Source organism: Podarcis liolepis (assembly GCF_965112155.1).
Source record: "Podarcis liolepis genome assembly, chromosome: 6".
Taxonomy (NCBI): Eukaryota; Metazoa; Chordata; class Lepidosauria; order Squamata; family Lacertidae; genus Podarcis; species Podarcis liolepis.
Window position 1 is genome coordinate 96,699,510 of NC_139559.1, and position 20,248 is coordinate 96,719,757.

A 20,248-nucleotide genomic window follows, 5' to 3' on the forward strand; every position below is an offset into this window, starting at 1 on the left:
AAATGTCATTTCCAACATCAAGCCTTACAAATGAAGCTTATTTAGCTAGCCAGGTAAATGGTAGTAGCAATCCTATTGTTAACATCACTGCCTTTAACATTTTTGAGCTAGGTTTGCAGCAGTGTAATTGGCTAGAGACCCAGTTCTAGGCTTGTGGAGGGGGTTTCCTAGGAAAGCTACCCTCAGGACTTCTCCTTAGTAACCCCCACTCCGATGTGCTTGTTTGCAGACCAGCAGATGGCCTGCCCAACAGTTAATGGCAGGGACAGCATCCTTTTAGCCCCGCCGCCCCCCGTTCCTGCCACAGGATTGGTGGGCTCTGATGAAACTCTGTGCTTGCCAGAGTATGCTGTGCATTTGAATCCTCTGATTTTGTTTCATTTATTTTTATATGCTTTTATGTGTTCTTCATATTGCCATTTTACTTCTTTTGGGGTGTGTATTTAACAACATATTTGTTTTCACACTGTAGAAGACACACTTGAGGGAAGAAATAACTCAAACTAAAAAGATATGTTGATAGCAATAGCTGTCAAACCCGCAACCTCCAAGCAAATCACAAAGTCAATGAGCTCATTGCCTTGGAGTCTTCTTTATTATCACCAGCATCACTTTAGACAATTTTTTTATTTTATTTTTTGTTAAATATACCTCTGCAGGGCACAATCACATACAATCAATACGATTGGTAAATTACATGAGCTCTATCCCAAGCATATATGCACCAAAATGTCAAAAAAGTTATTAAAAAATGAACTCCACCCAAAAAGGTGATAATGACTTAAGAATGTCTCGGGGAGACTGGTACAATCCTAAAAAGACCAAAGGAAACTTGGCTTAACACCCCACCCCCCACCCCCGCACACAACCATAAAGAATGCACACAGATATAGAGGAATCCCACAACTGGAAATGGGTTGGGAAGTGTGAGAGAGGCAGGTTTGATGAACAAAAACAGGGAGTGAAATCTAGATCGAAGGCTGCAAGTCCACCAAAACTAATTTTAAAATGCCACCATGCTGCTGATAAGGTCGCCTTGAAGGAAAGGGGTCCATGGCTAGCAAAGAGGCTGCTTACATAGCAAGCAGAGACTGTAAGGCAATTGTAAACTCACAATAGGCAGCAGAGACTGAATTTAGGGATCTGTACAGAGCCTGAAACTGTGATCTGTCAAGACAGCCGGCAAAAAAGGGGGCACTGCCAGTCTTCCTCCCCACTCCTAGCTGCCTTTATCTAGTGCTAAGCTAGGGGGATCTCCCTAACCAAATCCAGCTGTGGGATTCTGTTCCAGTTACACAATCTGGTTTTGGATGCCAAAGACTTGTGAGTATTGTCTGCCACAACAAACTAACATTAACGACAAGAGGGCACAGGGGGTGTCTTCTTGCAGACATCCCATGAATTCAATGGGACTTGCATGTAGAAGACAACCCCGCTTACAAATGGTGCCCAAAGTCACTTTAACATACACAGAAGCAAACAAATTTTGTTTATAGCAAACACCAAATACTCCACAGGATTCTGTTTTTTATATATATAAAAGATATGTATACATGTAACATCAGCATATCTAATACTTTTGAGAGAGAGAGAGAAAGAGAAAGAGAGAGTCTCTGCATTTAAGCATATGTTTTTCTTTTGGTAAAAAAAACCCAAACTTTTGCCTCCAAAATTAGATACTTTTTTGTATGTGGGGAGAAAAGCATCAGGCGGTCATAAATACATAAGTTATTTAGATATAGGCAACATCAGAACAGAAGCTACCCAGAAAATGGCAACTGTAGGTATTAAGGAACTTCTAAGATACTATCATAATGAAAGCTGAGAGTGTTTGCTGTCTTTCAGAACCAGAGCCTTACGCTTGTAGCTTAAGAAATCAAAAAGCAATTTTTTGCCATAATAAATAATTAAAAGACTGTGAGTCCATTGGCAAATCCAGCACAATGTTTACCACAGGAATCCCATTGAAGCAGTGAAGGAAAGGAGACATTTTCTTCTCCGTGTTACTTTGGATGTCATCAATATGTCCTCTCAATGAGCTATCCTTTCAGTAAGTACAGAACTGTCTCTGGGTTGATTTGGTGAAACAGGAAATAATTTGGTGTATTTAAATGATGAATATTAGGCAATTGATCCTGAAAAGGGTGGCGGGCCTTTCCTCCAGAGCTGCGTATCAACCCAAGACCAGCAATTACACCAGAAATCATTTGGTGATGCAGGGACATAGCTAATCTCATGCAATTTAGTTTACTCAATCAAGGCCATTGCTTTTAGTGTGTCTGTTTAAAAGCACAACTGTGAATTTTGAAAAGATTCGTCTGTTGTGTTTTCCATATAGGGGAGTGGGAGAAAATAATTGGAGGTGGGAAATTCTGTACCAGAATCTCAGTAGCTTGGTTTACACATTACATTAAATCATAATGTAAAAAACCCTATTACGTCACGCTTACTTACCGTGTTCCTGCCACAGATAAAACAAGCCAGACTCTGGTTTGTTATACTGTCCAAACCTGGGCTTGTGGTTTGCTTCCTCCAAATAAACCGCGAGTGGCAAGCCTGGAACCAGTCTTGGTTACAGCTCATGGTTTGGAGTAAACAAACCACAGGCTGGGTTCAGAGAACATGACCAGCCACGTTCTGGCTTGTTTTATCTGTGGTGTGGCGACAGAAGCAGGGAGAAGTGCCACTGGAACTTGTGAGCAACATGCAATGCTCTGTTCCTCATTCACACAAAACCAGTTTGTTTTACACTGAGATATAGAGTCCTGTGTTAACTGGACCCTATCAAGCTAAACCTTAGCATTACAAGAACGAGCCTCCACATATCCTGAGCTTATGTGCTCATTTCCTCCTCCAGAATGGTGGCAAGGAGATGACTAGAAGTTTATTCTTCCCATTCAGATGAGCCAGTTCATCGCTTGTCCAAACCGTATACAGTAATTAAACTTAAGTATGATTCAACGACAGAAGCCTGGCTACTAAACTATGGCTTGAAGCTGGCTTGTCTCAAAAAAGGGGTAAGAAAAGAAAGTTAAGATTAAGCACTTTTTCTTGGTGCAGACAGCATGGGGTGATATTCTACTAAGATTTACTTAAATTCATTAAATTTAATGCACCATTAGAAGAATTACACAAGGACAATTTTTTAAAAGATGATTTCACTGCAATTTGGGTTGACAATAGATTTTATGAGTATAGCCAAACATGGCAACCTTCTGGCACCCACTCCTCATACTGTATGGTTCCCTAACCCCCTTCTCTTAGTGAACAAGGCTCATCTGTGGAAAAAATAATCCTTATGCCACTAGGTGGTGTTATAGTTATATGAATATTTTGAATAAAGGTTTAATTATTTTTATTACTTCCATCCATCTCAAAGCATTACTTAAGAATTTGCACTATATTTTGGGTTTTCCCCCCATTTTCTGTGTGTATTGTGATTTAGTATATATTATTTCTAGTTTGATCCGTTTGTCATATGCTTTTATGATTTTGTATGTTACATTGGCCTAATACCAAATCAGTTATTGTGTAAGCTGCTACTATGGAAATTCCAACTTAGGTGTGTTTTACAGGTCCTGTTTTGCAAATATGATGTTCATTAGTCTTACGAATAAAAAAATAAAATAAAAACATTTAAAAAATAACAATAGGACAAAGTCAGGTCCATTAATTTCAGTGGGTCTACTCTGCACAGAACTTCATGGCACGATGCAGTTAATCTAAAACTGAAAGCTTTTGAATGCCTCTTTGCAGCTGTTCCCAGGAGAATGCAAACTCAAGGCTTACACAGGCTTTTTCTTGTAATGCTAAACATAGTTTAGCACTATGTCTGAATGAGGCCACTGATATACGTTTTTAAGTTCTTTCTAGAGCAAGTCAGTACACAGATTTGCTTCATAAGGTGGAGTCAACATAAGGTTGAGTCATTCACTTTCCTATAGTGGGTGGAATTCAATGCAGCACTAAGGAGATTGTTCCATCAACGCAAGCATTTCTTTCTGCCTGCCTAAGGGCTTCTTTTCCTCCCCTGCAGACTGTTCCAGGGGTTCTCTCAACCCTCCAGAGCTGGTCGGAGGAAGGTGCAGGGGGAAGGAAGCCTCATGACACTAACGCGCCCTGGCTTTGGTTAACAGAACCAGGTAGTTGAATCTGCCGTTCAGAATCAATTTCGTACTTCACAAGACACACTGTGCCAAGCAAGTATCTGGGGTTGTTGGACAACAGTTAGGTGATCCTGTCTGCCCCTTGATAGTTTGAGTATGCAGCTGCTAGCTTTCCTTCCACTGGTCTACTTGCCTACCATCCACTTCCATGTAAGCTAAAACTGTAGTCTGTTTATAACAACAGGCAGGGCATGGGGCCAGATGAGAGGCTCAGGATGGGAGATGCACCTGTGGTGTAATTTCTTCTGCTGCCTCCAGATCTTAAATGAACAGGTTGGATCTCAAGAATACAACTTGGCAAATCTAGCGCTGGAAAAAGTTCCCTTCCATAGACAGAAATATTTGCAAATGCGTAGAACATAATGTAAATTTCACTATGAACATACTGATGAGATATGGGGAAATGACTGAAGAGTGACCTCCTTGAGGCCATTTATTTTTAAAAAGCCCATGCCTGCTTAGTTAGTAGAACTATGAAACCAAGTGCTTTTGGATTACATATGCTTGTCTTTATGGATTCATGTATTAATTGGTCAGAATGAAAGAGGCTTCTATATAGCTTTGGACATGCAGAAAAATGGGATAATGTGTCTAAGATACAACTCAATACACTTTCTGCAGCCAAGTACCACAGAGCTACCTGTGCAGTGTGTTGGCATGCATTTGCTTCTGCATTTAACTACATCTGGTGCTACTTCTACTAAAATTCTTCAAGCTTCCTTATATTTATTTTTACTAGACCTCAATAGAAAATTTCAAGCAGGAATAATGACAGTAAACAATAACTTTTTCATAAGCCCTTTTTTGTTGCAAATTGTAACTTGATGTGTGATGGGAGAGTATTCAAGCATTAAAAAAAAATAGAAAAGGGGATATATAAATGGCTGCAAATTTAATGAGGCTTAAACACACCACTTCCAAAATCTAATAATTTATCATCACTGAATGTATTTTTGTAAGGCTCAACAGTCATAAGCTTTTAGACATATTTACCAGTGTTAAGAGCTGAAAACACAGAAACCAAGTTCAATAAAAACTGGCTAAACCAGTAGGATGAATAAAATAAAAATACCCCACCCCCACCCCCCAAAAAAACAACACCCAAGAGTAAAGCACAAGTCTTTGGCTCTCCTTGAACAAAAAGCAAACAAAACAAAAAAAAACAAAACAAAGCCAAAAAAAGGTATTTCCCACATTTATACAGACCCCCCATTTGCCTACCAGTAGGGGCAATATCACATTTGTGCATCACTGAGTAATAACACCATTAGAAAAAGGCAACTTCACAGAAGTTATTGGCTAAGCGAATTCATTTGAATGCTCTATTTTGAGGCAGCAAGCTTTTGACTGGTGCATGATCAGGGAGGGTGACAGGCACATCTACAGAAGGAAAAGGAAGAGAAGCAGAAGAAGCTAGAGCAGTTAAATTAGAATGGGGACTGCAAAAAGCATTTAAGTTATCCTGTCAATCCTTCATAAACCTTTTACGGAATTACATTTTGCTCTAACCACCAAGGTTACCTAGGGCAACAAAGGACATCCAGCTCAAAATGTTCTAATAAGGTTTGAAGTGAACAGGGTGTTGTTAACAACAAAGGGGAAAGAAAGGAGTAATCTACAGAATTGATCATTAATAACAGCTATTAAAATTGTATGCTAAATGTATCAGAGAAAAATAAGCCAAAACTTAAGCACAGTATACAGGAACAGTGGAGGAGGATGCTGTAAAGGTTTGTTGACTATTGTGAAATACATCTATGTCTGTTTGCCTATTTCCTCATTGCTATAAGGCATCCAGAGTACAAAGGTTACAAAGCTAGCGTCAAGAGGAGTGGAGTCTGGATCCCATGGAAGTGTAAAGCCCAGTGTGTTATGATGTTTCTCTTAAAACAGAGAGAAACCGTATGAAAGGGGGGCGGGAACTAGTCCACTGGTGAAACAGCAACACCAGCAGACGTCTCTCTATTTCTCAAGTTTATGAATTTCCAAGCTCAAAAGATTCAGAAAAGAGCTTTTTGAATGCCACTAGAATATAGATATTTCTCAGGTTTCAATATTTTCTATGTATCCTTTACAAAGAAGGAAGGATTCACTGCCAACCAGCTCCTTACCTTAAATAGTGCTGAAAAGTCCTAGCAAACTAATTTAGGAAAACTAATTATAAAAGAACAAACTAGATGAGCTACAGAATTAGATTCTTCTACTTGAAAGCCAGTACACTTCACCAAAAAGTCACTGAAAAACTTAAAGCCTTTTCCCAATTCCTTATGTGCTCACCTTTGTTGAGTAAATCTTTGCACCAAAAAATGAGGGAAACAGGAAACTCAGCCAAGATCAATGTGCTTTGAAAAGATTAAACAAAAACCTTTGCTTGTGCAAACAGGACATTAACCTGGATAGGACACTGTGCACAGAGTACAGCCTGGGTGGGGGGATGACACAAATATTGAGAGATCTAATTTTTAAGCTCACATTCAGAGCGTGTACTTTTATAGTATAAGCTTCTCCGTATCAGCAATGGCATTTTCCTCATGTTCTGCCCATTCTTCCACGTGCTCAATGAATACACCCATGGCAGGGTGATTAAGCCTCTGTACAAACTGCTTTTTGCAATGTCCCTAAGCAAACAGACAAGCCTCGCCATATACACTTTGTACCCCTGTGGGCAAATTTCACAGACTAGTGAATGCATGTAGATCAGGGTGGCTGGACTTGCCGCCATGATGCTGCTCCCCTATACCAAGGGTGAACCATCTTTTTGGCCCAGTGAGGCAGATCCTTCTCTCTCCCTCCCCTTGGGCCAACACTGACAAGTGGGCGAGGCCACCCACCCTCCTGTCAAAGTTGGCCCACAGAGGTGCAAAAAGATAGTGAGCAACACATCAGCTGATGCAGCAGTAGTCCCATCTCGCCTTCTGCAGGCTTTCTGCGTCCAGCTGTCGGCTGGGTGGGGGTTGTCCTGCTTTCTGCAAAGATCAGCTGCCTGTGCTGGTTGCCTGCAGAGGGTGAAGCAGAAACCAGTCAACACAGCGGCACTAAGCAGGACGGAGGCCCACCTGCTATCAGGTGACGCCACCTGCTCACCAGAGTGACGTCACTTGATTGTCAAGTGGGTGTGCTTTATGAAGTATAGTCTCATGGGCCAAATTAGAATCTTGGACAAGCCCAAATTGACCCATGGGCCAGAGGTACTCCACTCCTGCCCTTTATGCATGTTCACAGTATGCACATTAAAATGACTGAGAAGTGCTGAAGTCTCTCTTCCCTGAAGTTAGAAAATTTTCTGTATATGAAATTATTCTAACAGAAAGCCAATTTTTCTCTTTTTCCAAGTTAGGCTCTCTCTGGAGGGGAAGATCTTTAAAAGATTGCTACATAATTTATGTACAAGGTTAACTAAATTTTGTTTTCTTGCAAACAAAGATGATATTTTGGGCTAGGCCCTTCATAGACCTGATTCATTCAAAGGAGTTCCTGTGTTGTGAGAAATAAGAATAATAGTACTTACAAGCAAAGTTAGCTTGTTTCAGTGCTCTCCTGATATTACTCTTGCTTTACCGCACCAGGAAAAGCAGAAAGGTGTGATGGGCTCCCTCAAGTGAACAATTTTCATCAAGAAAAGAAAGTATTTCTATCTAGACTTCAGTGGAAAGCAGGGCCAGGGGAAAGAAAGGTAGTGCAAAAGGAGAAAAAAAAATTTCTCATGTTAAAATTCTGATAGAGTGGTGTGTGAAGTTAAGAGAAGCTGAAGATGATTGTTAAAATGCCTTTGAGATATATTTTCTCAGTGCCTCTACCTCCCAGATGTTTTATAACAGCTGCACTCATGTGAAAAAATTCTTAAAACATACCCAATATATATACAGATATAACTACATATATGTGTATATATACATACATATATAGATAATTTTTATTTAAATAAAAAAATGAATGCTCGAATCCCAAGCCAATACATGTATCAAATTTTTGGCCAGCCAGGTCTGTAGGGCATAATCAAATTCAATGTGAAATAGTATATAAATGCGGTGCCTTGACTGGGCAAATTAAATAATCACTACTCAACAGAGTCTTCTGCTTGGACTCTCCTACTGGTAGGCAACAGGGGGGCTGTATCCCCCCACTTTGTTCAATGTAACAGTAAGACAGATGCAAACTAGCTGAAGGTTGCTATGACCTCAACAAGGGTTTAAGGGAAGAAAAACAACCTAAAACAAGATTAATAAACTTCTGCTTTTACCCAACCAAAGCAATGCTTCAACTTATTACATAACCAGTGCTTTCTGAGTTTTAGTAGTCTAATTAATAGGGGAGAAGTAGGCTTAAGAGATGTGTGGGAGCTTTTGCAATGGTTTCCACTCGGAGCATCTCTACCTACATATAACTTGGAGGGAAAGAGGAGGAAGTCAAATTATGCACAGCACAAGTAAGACCACTGCCTGCAACAGTGGCACTTTAAGGACAATCTTAAATGCAATGACGTATGCAGCAAGAAGAAAGGTTTTCATCCCATCTAGATCCTGAAGGGTGTTGCTGTTGAGACAGAGTTGCTGAAAGTAAATCTAAGGAGTTCTATTATCTTGTCAATCTCTCCCATTACTCGGAGAAGCCTTCACTTTCAGAGACTGAATACAGCAGGGATAGGCAACTCCCCCACCCAAGACAGACCAGGGACAACCAAGAGCAGCTTTGAATGCAATAAAGATGCAGAGGAAACACAAAGTAAAGGGCCTGCACTTCCTGTCTTCTTGCTTCTCTCCATCCCACCCAAACTATAACTTCTACAGTTCTCATCTTGGGCAGATGCAGCAGCTTTCCCTGTATTAGGATATCATGCAGTCCCCATCCTTCCCAGAAACAAAAGTTAACACAGAGGTTGTGCTTTAGACCTGACAAAGAAGCAGAGACCCAAATTTCTCAACCTAACCCATCTCTGACAACTGAAGCCATTCTACACTGCAGTTTAGGCGTTGTTTTTAATCTGCAATGGCTGCCTTTCAAGCGTGCTGGGATCAATCAGTATTAGCCAATTTATGCTGCCTCGCCAGAAATGGAACAGCTATTTCATTCTTATTCATGTAAACAGATCTGCTTGTTGAGGTGATGAATACATGCTCTACAAACTGAAGTTAAAAACCTACCATGCTTAGAAAAACACAATGGATAACGGTGATGTACTAGCATGCTTAAAGAGAGTTACTTTCAGAAACTCTGCAACACATTTTCTGACAAGGCAATTGAGAGCTTCCTCCTCCATTGCAACACTTCCTATTTTCTTTTCAAACTCACACAAAGCAGTGGTGAGTGAGACTGTTTTGAAGGGAGAAGAAAAGAGGAAATTATACACTGGGTATGTAATAATACCAAAATAAAAGAGAAAACCTACCTCATTAAGATCATACAATTAATCAAACAGAGTGTGTGTATATATATTTATATATATAATATCTGTTTCTTTTAAAGCCCTGGCATTCAAGGCATCCAAAGTTATTAAAATAAAGTTCATTCACAGAACAAAAACAAATTTAATCTGAGTTGCTTGCAGATACTGCTAATTTTCATTTTTTTAATTAAAAAATGTGTTAATGTGAACTATGTGCAGGGTTTGTTCTAGTAGTGGTGTTGTGCACATTGTCTCAGGACCTGCCATTGTTGCAGCTCTTGCTCAGTGTCTCCCATTATATCCCAAGAAGGGGTAAAGGTGACCCCAGACAGAAATGGAGAGATGCTTTTGTTCCTTCAGGGAGCAGATGTAGGTGTTGCTCCTGTCCTCTGGGCATCCAAGTCGCCTCCTCCCGCTTCAGTATCTTCCGACAAGCTCAGAGCTGCAGTTTTGCTTGAGAGGAGGCCAATGCTTTCTTGCGCTGGAGCTGCTCCATTTGGAACATCACTGGTGAAGAATGAATGCCAAAAGGGGAAATTAACAGTGAAGACAGTCAGGTAGAGAAAGAAAGAAACTGAATAAAGTTTTAGAAAAAGAACAATATTGAGAAGACATCTTGAATACAGTTGGCCATGGTGTTCCAAGTGGCCACTATCAATGACAATCAAAAGATCAGTACCATCTGGTAAAATACAGAATACTCTAAATTCAGTGAAGCGAGATTATACATTCTGAAGGTAGTGGAACTGGTTTTAACTCACATTTGCTGCGTTCCACTATATCAGTTTTCTAGGCAAGGCATGTGGGTGGAAGCAAATTCCACATATAGTCGTACCTCGGAAGTTGAAGGGAATCCATTCTGGAATTCTGTTTAACTTCCAAAATGATCAGAAACCAAGGTGTGGCTTCTGATTGGCTGCAGGAAGCTCCTGCAGCCAATCGGAAGTCGCAGAAGGTGTTCAGGTTCCAAAGAACACTCTTTGGAACACTCACTTCCAGGCTTGTGGCGTTCAGGAGGCAAAACGTTCGATTCATAAGGCGTTCAGCAACCAAGGTACGACTGTACTTTAGAATGCATTTCTATGTTTAGACATAAAACAATAATAAATCACCGAAACAAACAGAATACACAAGAAAAAGAGAATATATTGCCATGTTTATTTTAATATCTTTAATCTGCCTTGTTAAGTTGCATCTGTTTGGACCTTCCATCTCCATTTAGGGAGCAGTACACTAATAGTGTAGTATGTTACAACCACTAGAAGAAGAGGAGGAGTTTGGATTTGATATCCTGCTTTATCACTACCCTATGGAGTCTCAAAGCGGCTAACATTCTCCTTTCCCTTCCTCCCCCACAACAAACACTCTGTGAGGTGAGTGGGGCTGAGAGACTTCAGAGAAGTGTGACTGGCCCAAGGTCACCCAGCAGCTGCATGTGGAGGAGTGGGGAAGTGAACCCATTTCACCAGATTACGAGTCTACCGCTCTTAACCACTACACCACGCTGGATCAAAGCGGAGCATAGACAGAGGTGGTAACTGGGCAAAATAAGTTTGACAGGCTACTGTGTGCTCTGTGACAGCATATATTTGCATGGTGATAGTGCTCCTGTTGTGACCCACCTTGGATCAGGCTGTGACCCACCAGTTGAAGACCAGCGCTATTACCTGAATGTAAGTGCAACATCCTCAGCTGGTACCTTGCTTTGCTGTCCATTTTCTGTCTGCTTACTGGCACTCACTTTGCTTTTCACTTCCAATGAAGACTGACTCTCCTAGGGAAAGAATAGGAATACCTACAGTTCACTAAATGTAGGTAAGATGTTTTCTATGCTTGTTTCACAGATGAGAAATAGGATAATTGTAAAACCACTGCGCAGACCAACTGACACAAAAGCCACAGAGCAAGGGAACACCTGAGAAATATCTGCCCTATCCATTTGTTCAGGATACACAAAAGCACATGTATCAAGCAGCAAAGGCTAAAGCATTCTATCATCACAGGCTTGAAAACCACTGACCCATTTCCAAATGCCAACTAACAGGAGTGGTGCCCAGGCTGCAACACAGTGCATGCAGTGGTACAGTTTTGAACAGTAACAGCAGAAGCTCATCATGAGATCTCCTAGCCATGCTCCCTAGGAGAGTCTAAATATGTAACCGTGTTGGTCCATTTTATGATAAATGCCCAATTTTATAGGGATCAGCTGACAATTATATAATAGTGAGCTGGCAAAGGTGGTGTATTTGTCAGCATATGGAATTTGGCTGGGGAGACCTGGGATCATATCCCTGATCTGTCAGGTGACATGACCGCAATCTGATGTATTGGTGCTTACTTCTGACTGCACGTGTTCAGCTTGTACCACACACTAAGAATTAACAAAAAGATATTTAGTCTGCTGAAATGCAGCCTTTAGCTTTCAATTAGAAACACATGCACTCATGCAAAGTAATATTACTATTTAAACTGCTAGTGTGAGGTAGGAATACCCACCAAGGAAAGAGTACCTGCCCTCTGCTTGAATACTTTCCTCATTCTCCAATTTACTCTATGCTAATCTGTCCCAAATAGTAGTACAACTTGAAAGTCTCGTTATCTCCTCATTCACTTGCCAAGGGGGGGGGGGCAGGGGTGAATCTTTCAATTACCCTGGCACTCTAACACTATATAATATATGATAAAGGAAAACAAAGCCTGAAAAGCTACAGAAGTCAGAATATTTAAAATCACTGTAGTCTCCAAAATAAGAAGAGTTAACACTGGCAGCTGTTATCTAGAATAACACCTTTGTGTGAAGAAGCACAGCAACTCACCCAGCAGCAGCAGCAGTTTCTTTTTCAGTCTCCTCTGTTCACCCTACAAAACACTCACCATGCTCAGCTCCCGGGTTCTCTTCCCGATCTCCCTCTCCACCTGGTGCAGCTCCAAGCTCAGCTGTTCACTTGAGATCATTCCAGGCCACTTGGGAGGTGGCGGTGGGGGCTGCGGCTGGCCTGCCAAGGGGGTCGCCTCCCTCTGCAACAGCAGCCTGTTACTAACAGCCTAAATGCATAAAGCGAAGCACATACACAACTGAGCACAGAAAGAACACCATGCAGACATGAGGATGAGGCCAAAATTCAGGAGTATTGCTTGGTTCCCAAAACCCAACCTTCCTTCCTCTCATGTGAAATACACAAATTGGTCATTACTCCCAAGAATGTTTCACACACACATGAAGATAATCTTAAATCAGAAATACAGTTTGTGAAACATGCAGCCCTTTCCCCAAGCTTGTAGCATGGGTGGCGATGACTGGATCCATGCACTAAAAAGATGTGAGACAGAAGCAAACAGCACTGACGTAAGACGTTCATTGCTGAATCAGGCCAAGGGTTCATTTAGTTCAGCACTCTCTTTCTGGGAGGAGGCAGCCAGGAGCATCTGGAAAGCTCACAAGCGAGAAAAGATAGCGAGCACCATCCAGCTGTTTCTCAAAAAAATTCAGAGATATACTTGGAACACAGAGGTTCCATTTAACTGTCACAGTTACTAGCCATTAAGAAACCAGTTCTTTGTGAAGCTATCCAAGCTAGATGCTCCTTCTTGAGGTAGTGAATCCTAAAAGTTAATTTGATGTTGTTTGAAGTACCATGTTCTTTTCTCTGTTCTGTCCCTACAGTCCACAGATTTCATTGTGTGACTGAAAGAGAAGCATGGTTGTGTCTCCTGTTTAAACTTTTTGAAAAAATCTGACATGTGCAGGGATTGGCCACCTTGCTCAAGGCGTCTCACTGATTGTCTGTAATCAAGTTTATTACAGGCTGGTGCTATGGTGGAGCTGAAACCAAGCATCTGACTATAGTCCTGAGACCCCACTCACCCACATCCTGGTTTTGAAGCAGTGACTTTCTGTGATTTCTTGGAAGCTTACTAGAGGTTACTTAATGAGAAGGAGGTGATGACAGTTAAGCTTCCTTAAAATATAGTTTCCCTATCACCAGTGGTCTTCCCTTGCAACCTGTAGTTGCAGGAGTGGTGCTCATAATTTAAGAAGTGTTCATAAAGGGCAGCGGTGAGGCCAAATAGGCTTGGTAATCAGCTGACTGCATCCTAGAAAATGTTCCATGTTACTGAGCAGAGCACAGGAGCCTGCAGCAAATCATTCAATGTTGAATGAGTTGCTCCTAGCCTGAGAACCACTGTTCTAAAACGAATTATTTCTGCCTAATTTACACTGATCTGGACCTAGCTGAACAAATAAAATATAAGCATGTTGGTATATCTAAATGACATCTGCAATTAAGAATTGAATTATATACGTATATGAAAATGTGTTTGAATGATTTCATCTTAAAAGTCTTGGCACTGAAGCAATATTTCAGAAATGTCTGTCACAAAACAGTTACAAGTCTCTTTGATCTTTGTTTTTAACTTGCATATTATCTAGTGCAACAGTCATGTGGGTATTTTCAAACCATCCAATACTCCTCCATTGCACCATCAGCAAAGGCATGCATGCCAAAAGGAAGCACCGATTTCTCTTTTATTCTTGAACAAGAGCACAATATTGCCAACAAATGCATCTTGCACACGGTGGACAAAAATCAATGATTTTTTTTTTAAATGGTTTTTTTGATTTAAATCGGATTTTTTTGATTTAAATCAGATTTTTAAAATAAAATTCTTTTGGAGGAAAAATCTTTTTAAAGATAGTTTTCTATTTAAGTTACATTATAGTCCAAATGCTATTCATCAGGAAATAAGGATTTGTTTTAAGTTTTTCATGTGTGCTAAAACTCAGTCTAAGTTTTTTTTTAAATTGTTTAACCATATCAGTTAACAAACATGGATACATATGCTATAATATTATTGTTTTAGTTAAATAATTTTTAAAAATCGTTATTAAGGAAATGATTATTTTTCTCCTTCCAATAAAATACAGCAGAAAAGTTGTCCAAATATAAATAATAATTTCATAATTACCTGTCTTTGTATTTCTAATAGTATAACCAAATCAGTAATTTTTGATAGAACTGTAAAAACTACTCTGAAAATTTATTATTCCAAAAATGAAACCTTCATCTGGTTGTAAATATTAAGATTATACTAGCAAGAATGAGTCTTTCTGTTAAAAAAAAGATTAAAATCAAGTCTTATGGACTAGAAATTTAAATCGATTTGATTTAATTGAAATCCACATTGATTTTGCATCTATCATTTCTGTTCAGGGAACCTACCAAGTTCATAAAAACCACCTGACTTTAGGAAGTCAGGCCTTCCTAAAATGAAGACTGCTTGTGATTGCCACTGCAGAAAACCTGAATTGAGGTAGCTGTAAACCCCCAAATAGGCAGCCACAATCCCTCACTGGTTTACTTTGCAAGAACACTCCTGTTCTGGGATGACCATGAGCTACAGGTATCATTAGTGTTCATTGCTGTTGTCAGAAACATAAATTTTTCACCCTAAGAAATCAATTCAACTGTAAGATATACAAGATGACTTTTCAATAAATTGTGTATAGCCATTGTTCAGCCTTAGACTGAAAATTATATAGGAAGCTCATTACCCAATATACCACTACTTTGAAGACCAGAAAAATACAACAATAAAGTGTGTGTGTGTGAGAGGGGGGGGGGGGATATAAAAGAATACAAAATCGGAAGTCTTTAGGCAACGGCAGTATTGGTGCCAGCATCTTTTGTAACTTTTAACCACACTTGAAATTCCTAAATGTTATGAAAACATATATAACAGAATCAGAGGAAAATAAATTATATCCCCACTGCGCTCTCTCTCCCTCTCTCTCCCTCCCTCTCACACACACACACATCCAGTTTCTCAAGTCCCTTACTGCAAAATGACTGGGGATACAAGCACCCACCTCCAATCCTCGTGTCTGCTGGCTAATCTGATGGTTTAGCTGCTGCAGTTCAAGTCGAAGCTGCTGTTCCCTCTCAGATGAGGGCAAAGGCTTCCCATGGCCAGCCACATCTGTCATAGACAATCTCTCCCTTTGATGACAGAGAATTTATTTGAAAAAGAAGCAAATGTTTCAGTTCTCTCTTTTCAAGGCGTTAGAAATAACAAAAAAACTTTTATAGTATGTTCACCTAAACACAGCAGGTTTGGATACTCTTACCTGTCACTAGGGCGTCCCTGAGAAGAAGGTATGTTTTGATGGGGTGAATATGGCGAACCTCCCCATGCACTGTGTGTTTCATAAGGGCTGTAATCTACAAGGCAATTGGAAAGGTCTATTAAAAAGTGCTGATTCAAATGACTTATATTAATGGCAGAGAAGATGAAGTTGCACAGTTGCTAAGGCAATGTACGTAATATTAACTGATTTTTCTTTGCTTTGGGAAAAAAATGTGTGTTGAAGAAAGTCTGCAAAAATACTGACAGACCTGGGTCATATTTTCCTCTCCTTTTAAAACAGCCACCATAAAATGTTTGGTAGCTGGGATGGGAATGAAGGAAAAGAATAAAGAGCAGTTGAACAACAACACAGAGAATGTTGGAGACCTTTAAAATACCCATTCCAGCTTTCAAAAAAAAAAGATAGAACTGCAGAGGGAGCAAAAAAACTCATCACTTCTAGCCTGGGAAAAGACTGCTTACGTAGGCTAAAGGGGTATTGGAGAAATCTACCTACTAGGAAGGGACGCGGGTGGCGCGGTGGGTAAAACCTCAGCGCCTAGGACTTGCCGATCGCATGGTTGGCGGTTCGAATCCCCGTGGCGGGGTGAGCTCCCGTCTTCGGTCCCTGCCCACCTAGCAGTTCGAAAGCACCCCCAAGTGCAAGTAGATAAATAGGTACCGCTTTATAGCGGGAAGGTAAACGGTGTTTCCGTATGCTGCGCTGGTGCTGGCTCGCCAGAGCAGCTTCGTCACGCTGGCCACGTGACCCGGAAGTGTCTTCGGACAGCGCTGGTCCTCGGCCTCTTAAGCGAGATGGGCGCACAACCCTAGAGTTGGACATGACTGGCCCGTACGGGCAGGGGTACCTTTACCTTTTACCTTTACCTACTAGGAAAGAATCATCTTCATGCTGACTTTTGCATAACATTTAGAATTTGCTTGTATGTCACTAAAAGGCTTGCTCACAAGTTTGCCACAGTGAGTATGCTGAATAAGTGGCAGTGCAGCAGGGCCATGTATCCAGCTTGGTGCAATGTATGTACCAAATGCCTCCATTTGCTTCTCTGCCCAAACTGCCCCTGAAATCACTGTACAAGGCAGAGCTCCCACCTACTTCATGCTGCAGAGAAGCATTGGGACTCAAGGAGGAACTTCAGGCACACTCAAGGGTTTACGTCAGCTCGCTGAGAATTGCTAAAAAGCCTCTCCCTGTGGCATTTCACAAACCCATTTATGGATTTCTCAATTTTTGAGAAATTTGCCTCATGGCATACAGGCTTTAGTTGAAGAAGGACAGATACAAACACCAACTAGCTGTGGAATGTCTCCCAAGGTTGTGGCTGAAGGGAGGAAGCCCCTACAGGAAATTCTAAATTATTAGCAACTCCTAATTCTACACTTCGGGACTGAGGAAAGCCTCCTGTAGAAGAAAGCAGTCCTCCAAAGGGGTACGCTGCATACCTGAAATGTTGCCTGGCTTTGTCGATGCCCCTTGAACTGCCATGGCTTGCATGGGGCCAGGGTTCTGATACATCGTCTTAGATGTACGTGAGATGGCACCAAACCTTGATACCGTAGGCCGGTCTCCAAATGGAATAAGATCATCATCACCAGTCTCTGCTGCTCTCCTCTGCAAATCCAAACGCTGGTCTCGCATCCCCTTGCTATCCACGTTCTGGAGGGTGAACCCAAAGGGTAGGGAACTATAAGCAAGATTCTCCATTTTGACCAACTCTTCTCAGTAAGAATAAAATTATCATTTCACAGAGAACTGGGGGTGGGGCATATGTGCAGAAAGACTCTGTTCCAACAAATTTCTTTCAAAATCTAGACACACTTTAAAAAATATTAACACCTTCTAGGATTTCTCTTGGACTCTTTAATATTTTAATATTTTATAATATTTTATAATGTGGCTGCCCAAACCACTACCAAAGACAAATTAAAACGTTTATATACTTCTGTTCTGTTGGAAGGTTATACCGTTGGAGGCCACTATTCTCCTTTCTCCCAGAATGCAGCATCTCTCACACAGCTGAGGATCTCCAAGAGGAGCAGAACACAGTCAGGGCTACATCCATCCCTGTTCTCCACTCCTGGTTAAGCCCACCACCACCACACACGCCATTAAAAAATGTTGAAATGCTGCCCTCATTCTACTTGAGTGCAAATGGAGTGGCAGAAAGACAGGAAGGGGGCGTTTTGGCTCAGCGCTAAACATGCACACACAGGTTGATGAAGGAGGCAAGGCTAGAGTAGTGGGTCAGAGAGAAACACAGCCTTCTCTGAGTAGATACTTTTTTCTCACACAAGTCTTTAATTCAAAACCAATTTTTCACAACACACGAACAGTTCTCTTGTGACACATGGTTCAGAACCATAACACTAACTTCTAGCTCCATTCAGACAACAACATAGTTTAGAAAAAGACAAACAATGATTTGAGTCTTCAAATGCTCAACCAACCAACCATACTTTAGAGATGCTTGTTTGGTACTATTCTCACTTCTCGTCACACTCAGCTTCCTAAGTTGACTCTCATTTCCATGGTGCCTCTAGCTCAGAAACTACAAGCCACTCAAACAATGGTTGCAAATATCCTTCAGAGTACAGTCTCCAATTCTGTACTCTTGGTCAACTGCAAACCAATGTCTGTCAATTTAGATATCATGACAAACCATATGCAAGCCTTCTTGCCCATGGTTTTTAGAGCATGATATCTGATCTGAGCTCTGATAATTAGAAAAAGGGACCCAAAATTGCACTGCAAGACCAGTAATGATCCAAAAGTGGTCCACACCTTTTAACAAATAGTCTAGAGCTAGGATTTACCGCATGCTAAAACCAACTTATTATAATCTGCCCTTCTGGTACAAGGTCCAATTTGAACAGCACCCTCTGGCACTGGTCTTCTCTGCATGCTTACCCCCATCTCAACAAGTCCCACTGCTGCTGTGTCTTTGGGTTTTGCATCTTTGGTTCCAATGTAGGAGCCAATGGTTTCACATGACCAGGGAGAGTACTGGCTGTAATCATTTCCTTTGTATTTGCCAGCTACCTTCAGATCTTCATCTATATACTGCAAAAAACCACAAAAAACGAGTAACATTCAGTTATTGCAATAGTACTAAAATTAAAATTTAAAAAAGCCTATGTGCCTCCACTAAACATCTGAATTGACTCCAAAATCGAACTTGAGACAACGTGGTTTGAAAGTGTTCAGACACTTCCAGTCTGGCTATTGCATATGGTATTTCTTGCATAAATGTGCATAAAATGTAAATAAACGTGCCCAACATAGCAAGCCTAGTTAACACCTTTCTAATATTTAATGGGAACATGAAATATAGCTGTTAATACAAAAAACCTTCAAATATAATGAGTGCACTCAACGTGCCACTAAAATTGGGTGGCCATTCTAATGGACTGGCTTATTTAGAAGTCAGCTCTAAAACGGGAAACTGATGGCACAGTATTTCTCTGAAGCTCTCATTACTGTGTCTCTAGCCCAGTTCAGACATGCTGCATCTGAAGCATGGTGGGCAAGGGAGAGAACGCCTTCCTTCCCTACACAATCTGACAAGACCCTCCTGCTTCCCAAGCCACTGAATCTCCACATGTGGCATAACATTTAAATAGGGTGCACATCTTTAAAATCCAATGTGCATAGGCTCAGATCATGTGGACAATTCTTAGCATTCATCTGACATGCTGATCACGCTGTTCTGGCCAATGTATGTATGCACTCTCTCTCCTACATATGGTTGGATGCAGTGAGATTCTGGCAGGACATGGTTCAAATGCACCTTTCTCCCTGCATGTCCATTTACATACATTGTTCATTACCAGGCATGTCAAAGTCCGTTCCGTTTCGGGAGCCTAATCTGGCCCGCCGGTTGGTTTAATCTGGCTCCTGTGGCAGTTTTATTTCCTTGGGGGTAAAATTCCTGGAAAAGCTCAACAACTTCAATCCTAAAAAAAGGTCAGCAACCTTGGTTGGCCCTCACGCATGTTCACTTCATCAAATCTGGCCCTCTTTGAAAAGGGTTTGGGCACCCCTGTTCATTACTAAACCTACTTCCATGACTACAGCTAAAGCAACCCAACAGCTATATTTTAAAGACATGTTCACCTCATCAGTGTGTAAAGAGTGAGGCAGAGTTGGTGATGGTGCAAAAGGAGGTGGGGAGATGACCTTCCTTTCCTCTAGCTGGGCCATGATCTCCTTTCGCCGTCGGTGTAAATCATCTAGACTGGGATGAGGCTGAGGGGGAGGCCGGCTATAAGGCTCCTGAAGACAGAATATCATTTTGAAAAATAATACTTAAAACGTTTAAAATTTAAGACACAATCAATTATCCATTCTACAAGTGAATCTAAAGCTGAAGCCTACAATCCACAATTGTTAGATTTACATCAATGACAAAGCACAGAGGGGGTGTACTTTTGTCCAAATTTGAAGACTAGAATCCTTTATATTGCTCCAAAGGAGAAAGTAACTCAGTAATACAAACTGGTGAAAACATCAAAACATTTTTTTATGAAAGTGGCTTGTTTCAACAACTGGTAG

General features: G+C 40.9%; 2 protein-coding genes across 7 annotated transcripts in view; one reads left to right on the forward strand and one right to left on the reverse strand.

Moving 5' to 3' along the window:
- Positions 1-20,248, forward strand: part of DARS2 (aspartyl-tRNA synthetase 2, mitochondrial) — a 1,012,941-nt gene that overhangs the window by 85,777 nt on the left and 906,916 nt on the right. The gene's annotated exons all lie outside the window — the stretch shown is intronic.
- Positions 577-20,248, reverse strand: part of RC3H1 (ring finger and CCCH-type domains 1) — a 70,218-nt gene continuing 50,546 nt past the window's right edge. Inside the window, exons 13-20 of one of the 6 annotated variants that reach the window (XM_083507061.1) lie at positions 19,811-19,969; positions 18,605-18,757; positions 17,140-17,353; positions 15,677-15,770; positions 15,419-15,548; positions 12,424-12,567; positions 11,217-11,323; positions 577-10,056 (exon numbers count right to left, since the gene is read on the reverse strand). In XM_083507061.1, the coding sequence (XP_083363187.1) occupies positions 9,906-10,056; positions 11,217-11,323; positions 12,424-12,567; positions 15,419-15,548; positions 15,677-15,770; positions 17,140-17,353; positions 18,605-18,757; positions 19,811-19,969 (1,152 nt within the window). In that variant the 3' untranslated portion in view covers positions 577-9,905. Of the gene's footprint in view, positions 10,060-11,216; positions 11,324-12,423; positions 12,595-15,418; positions 15,549-15,676; positions 15,771-17,139; positions 17,354-18,604; positions 18,758-19,810; positions 19,970-20,248 lie in introns of all 6 variants that reach the window. The other 5 variants (XM_083507060.1, XM_083507059.1, XM_083507058.1 and 2 more) reach the window with 5 other exon arrangements.